Source organism: Pteropus alecto, unplaced genomic scaffold (genome assembly GCF_000325575.1).
Source record: "Pteropus alecto unplaced genomic scaffold, ASM32557v1 scaffold49, whole genome shotgun sequence".
Taxonomy (NCBI): domain Eukaryota; kingdom Metazoa; phylum Chordata; class Mammalia; order Chiroptera; family Pteropodidae; genus Pteropus; species Pteropus alecto.
Window position 1 is genome coordinate 1,047,076 of NW_006443131.1, and position 4,200 is coordinate 1,051,275.

Sequence of the window (4,200 nt, forward strand, 5' to 3'; positions counted from 1 at the left end):
CCTCCTGGGAGGGCCGGAGTGGACAAGGGGCTTGGGGCAGAGCCGGACCTGAAGGAGGGGGGTGGCTTCCCTGGGAAGGAGCCGTCTGGGGGGGAGGGAGGGCTGTGTCTGGCTGCCACAGCGGGGGCCTGGGGGGCCGGCGAAGGGCACCCCAAGCCCAAAGAGCAGAGGGTCCCGGCTGAGGGAGCCCGTGGGGAGGAGGGCACTGAAGGCCCCCAGGACCCTGAAGGGCAGCCAGAGCACGTGGTGGCTTCAGGCTTCCGATCTCCCCGAGGACCGTCAGAGGGGACAGAGCTGGTGTTGGAAGCTGAGGGTGGCGAAGATGAGGTCAGCGAGGATGAGGTCAGCTCGGGGCTGGAGCCGGCCGCGGCCGAGGCTGCCGCAGGAGCCGGGCAGAGGCTGGAGCAGGAGGCGGTGGGACTGGAGGACCCAGGCCGCCCAGGGGAGAGGGGTGAGGAGGCAAAGGGGGCGCCGGGCTTGGAAGGGCCTGCAGAGGACCCAGAGGGGACAGCCGCTCTGGAGCCAGGGAGGAGCAGGGAGCCCCCGGAGCCCCCCGCAGCCGGGGCGGGGGCGAAGCCTGGGGCCCCCTGGGCAGCAGAGGCCGTGTTCCCTGCTGAGACCTTGTGCCAAGATGGAAGTGACGTCCCTCAGCCCGGGCCTCAGGGCTCAGAGGAAGCTGAGGAGGGTGCAGAACCGGTGCTGGGGGCCCCCAGCCCAGCCCCTGAAGTCGGCTTTGAGCCCAAGCCCCTGGCGGAGGAGGAGTGGGGTTCCGGGGGGTTCCCCGAGGGCCTCCAGGACGAGGGGGAGGAGAGCGGGGATGAGAGTGAGGCCGACGAGCTGGGGGACACCCTTCCTGACTCCACCGCCCTGGGCCTCTACCCCAGGCCCCCTGCCTCGCCCGAGTGGGACCTTGATGTAGCTCAGAGGGAGGCCGGAGAGGAAGGCTGTGGTCCCACAGTCCTGGCCCCTGGGGACCGTGGGGCCCACCCGGAGGAGGGCAAATGTGGCCTGGACTCTGAGGACCTGGGGACCGAGGCTTCTCTCCTCCCTGGGGTCCCCAGGGAGGTGACGGACCCTCTGGGCCATGTGTCCCAGCTGCGACTGGAGCCTGCAGCCTGGGGTCAGGACAGGGAGTCTGACGGGTTTGCAGACGAGGAGGAGAGTGGGGAGGACGAGGACGAGGGGGCGGAGGGGAGGGCGCCAGGGGCTGGGCAGTGGGGGCCAGGGCCCTCCGCCAGCAGCCTCCTGGCCTTGAGCGGCCCTCAGAGAGAGAGCCCACCAGGGCCCGAGCCCGTCAGCATCCCCTGGGACACCGCCCCATTGCGGGATGCAGCGGCCAGTCCCCCGGTGACTGCCCAGGAGACCGGCTCCCAGGACAGCACTGAGCCCTCTGGCTCAGAGGACGAGTCTGACGCTGCCCCCTTGGAGAGGGAGGATCAAGTCCCCGGCCCCCTGGGGACCCTCGGTGGGACGGAGGACACCCCTGGTGTCAATGGCCAGGGCCCCGGCTTGCAGGAGGAGTTGGAGCATGTGAACGGGGGGTTGGTCACCTGGCTGGGACAGTCTGATGGGGCGGGGCAGGAGAAAGTGGGGGCCCTTGAGGGGGGCCGAGGGAGCCCTCTGGAGGAGGAGGGCACGGGGGGTGCCCTGAAGCCCCCTTGGGCGGGGGCGTCTCTTCACCTGGGCCCCAGCCAGTTCCTGCAGTTCACACAGCAGGAAGGGGACAGAGATTCTTGGTCCTCGGGGGAGGACTAGGGACGGTGCTGCTCCCCGGATGCCGGCTTGGCTGGGGACAGGGCCCAGCCCCTCCCTGCTCAGGGCCAGCACCTTCATTCGTGAGCTCCTGACCTGTGGTTTCTGTCCGAGACGCCGGACTGGCCAAGGGAAAATGGGGTACAGCAAAGGGACCCCTTCCAAGCACGGAGACTCCAGGAGTAAAAGCAGCCCCTCGGACCCTGCAAAGGGCGCCCCCCCACCTGCATGTCCCGTGAGCTTCAAGCCAGCTGCGCCCCTGTAGGACTAGGCTCCTTTCCCTTGCTCCCCCGTCCTGCCTGTCCCTTCGCTGGAGAAGGCCTAGGGCCCAGTGGCTCCTTCAACGGGAGGGACTGTGGGGGTCACCGGCTCTGCACCTCCTCGCTGCACCCACGGGGCATGTCTGGCTGGTGAGGCGTGCTCGCCTGTCCCGGCTCCCCATCTCCCTGCCCTGTGTGGCCCTGTTTGGCTCATCCTTGCCTGAATAAAGTGATGGCTCCACCTACAAAGTCTGGATTTTTCCTTCCGCAATTTGGGGGTCCTTGGGGTGGGCACAGGAGCTGAGGAGACTGGGGAAGCAGGAGAGGCAGCTTCCTGAGGCAAGGGGCCCCGGGAGGCCTCCTCGGGGCGGGGGGCGAGTCAGACAGGAAGGTGCAACAGTGCCAGGGTGCCAAGCCCGGTGACCTCGGCGCCTGAGCATCCAGGCCATCATCATCTCGGCCACGGGCTGATTACAGGGCGTAGGGCTTGTGCCCCCCCCACCGTTGCCTGTCTCTTCCCCCCTCCCCCGGCCCTCAGTGCCGCCAGCATAATAAGCCCCTGTGCCCCTAAACCCAAACAGTTGTCTGGCCCACGATGCCTGCTCCCGTGGGCGAGGTCAGTGCGGTCAGGAAGGGGGCACCATTCTGCCCGCACTGGCTGTGTGGCCTCAGGGCAGCGTCCACGCTCTGAATCTCAGCCCCAGCCACCTGAGGAAGGGCGCCGGGCTGCGTGACTTGGGGGTCTCCCAGGGCGGGGAGAGCAGAGGGAGGCTGGGGGAGCTGAGGCCTGCAGCCTCAGCTGTGTGGATAACGGGTCCGATGGGGGAGGGGCGCCCAGCCACTGCATCCCCGCCCCCCAAGTGTCCTGGGTCCCTGTGCAGAGCAGGCAGGCACCAGGGCTCCGGGGTTAGGCGGGGCCTGAAGGCCTTGGAGTTGGGGTACGCAAACAGAAGCCACCCCCAGTTCGGCTCACCAGGGAAGCGAGATTTGGCGACACCTCAGTATCTCAGGCTGGGGGAGGACTGGGGGCTGCTGACAATGTCCCTCCTTTGGTGACGACCCCAGTGTGAGAGCAGATTCTTCCCCGGCCCAGGCCCGGGCCGGAGGGCGGGGGCCATCGGAAGATGGCCCGGGAGCAGGGGACAGGAGGCCCTGACAGACTCGCTGTCTGCCTCTGCCACACCTCTCTCCTTCCCCATCCGGGGCTGTCAGGCCCCCAGTTCATGCACACTCCTGCCCTCGGGGTCCAGGACTCGGACTCCCCACCCTTCTGGCAGCCTGAGCCTCCACTCTCCTCCCCGTACCCGCTGCCAGCGAGGCCCCTTGTGGCCTCGGCAGGCAGCTGGGCTGGGCCAGGCCAGCGTGGTGGCGTGAACCAGGACAGAGGCCGAGCCAGGCAGTCCTTTCCTGTCCCCGGCCCCCACCCCGCCCCACACTCCAGCATCCCTGGTCCCTACAGAGTTCCCCAAACCAGCTAGTTCTGCCAACGATCCCCCGCGGGGAGGTGTAAGCTGGATGGAAGTGAGGACTTTCCTAGGGGGTGTGTAGTGGGGGCTGTGTCCCCTCTGGAAATGGTCACCTGTCCACACGGCAAGAGAAATACAGGCTGGACCTTGGCGGGGACACTCCTGGTGGCGATGACGGGAGACCAGCTAGTTCTGCCAAGATCCCCCGCGGGGAGGTGTAAGCTGGATGTAAGTGAGGACTTTCCTAGGGGGTGTGTAGTGGGGGCTGTGTCCCCTCTGGAAATGGTCACCTGTCCACACGGCAAGAGAAATACAGGCTGGACCTTGGCGGGGACACTCCTGGTGGCGATGACGGGAGTTACCGCCATGGTCACGAGTGGTCACTTAGCATCCAGCACGTGCCGTGCGCTGCACAGGCCCTGGGGGCGGGGGGTCCCCACGCAGGGGAGGGGGAGGGCTTTCCAGCTGAGCACAGGCTTCCGGGCGGGGTCCCAGAGGCACGGAGGGGCAGCAGAGTGCAGGACTCGTGATGGCTGTGGGAGGTGGGGGATGCGGGGAGCTGGGAGCCGGCGGACCCCTCTGAGCTGGAGAGTCGGCAGGAAGTTGTCAGTACCAAGAGGGGCTGCGGGGGTGGGGAGGGGCGCTGAGGACCAGGATGGAGACAGGAACTGGAGGGTCGTTGGCTTAGAGGTCACCCAGACGGAGCCCCCGGGGAACTCTCG

The 4,200-nt window shown here is 67.8% G+C and overlaps 1 protein-coding gene across 1 annotated transcript in view; it reads left to right on the top strand.

The window, feature by feature from the left end:
* The window catches only part of NES (nestin), a 7,978-nt gene extending 5,717 nt beyond the window's left edge, over window positions 1-2,261 (top strand). The window contains exon 6 of the mRNA XM_015598290.2: window positions 4-2,261. Coding sequence (XP_015453776.1) covers window positions 4-1,755 — 1,752 coding nt within the window. The 3' untranslated portion in view covers window positions 1,756-2,261. The remainder of the gene's footprint in view (window positions 1-3) is intronic.
* The last annotated feature ends 1,939 nt before the right edge of the window (window positions 2,262-4,200 follow it).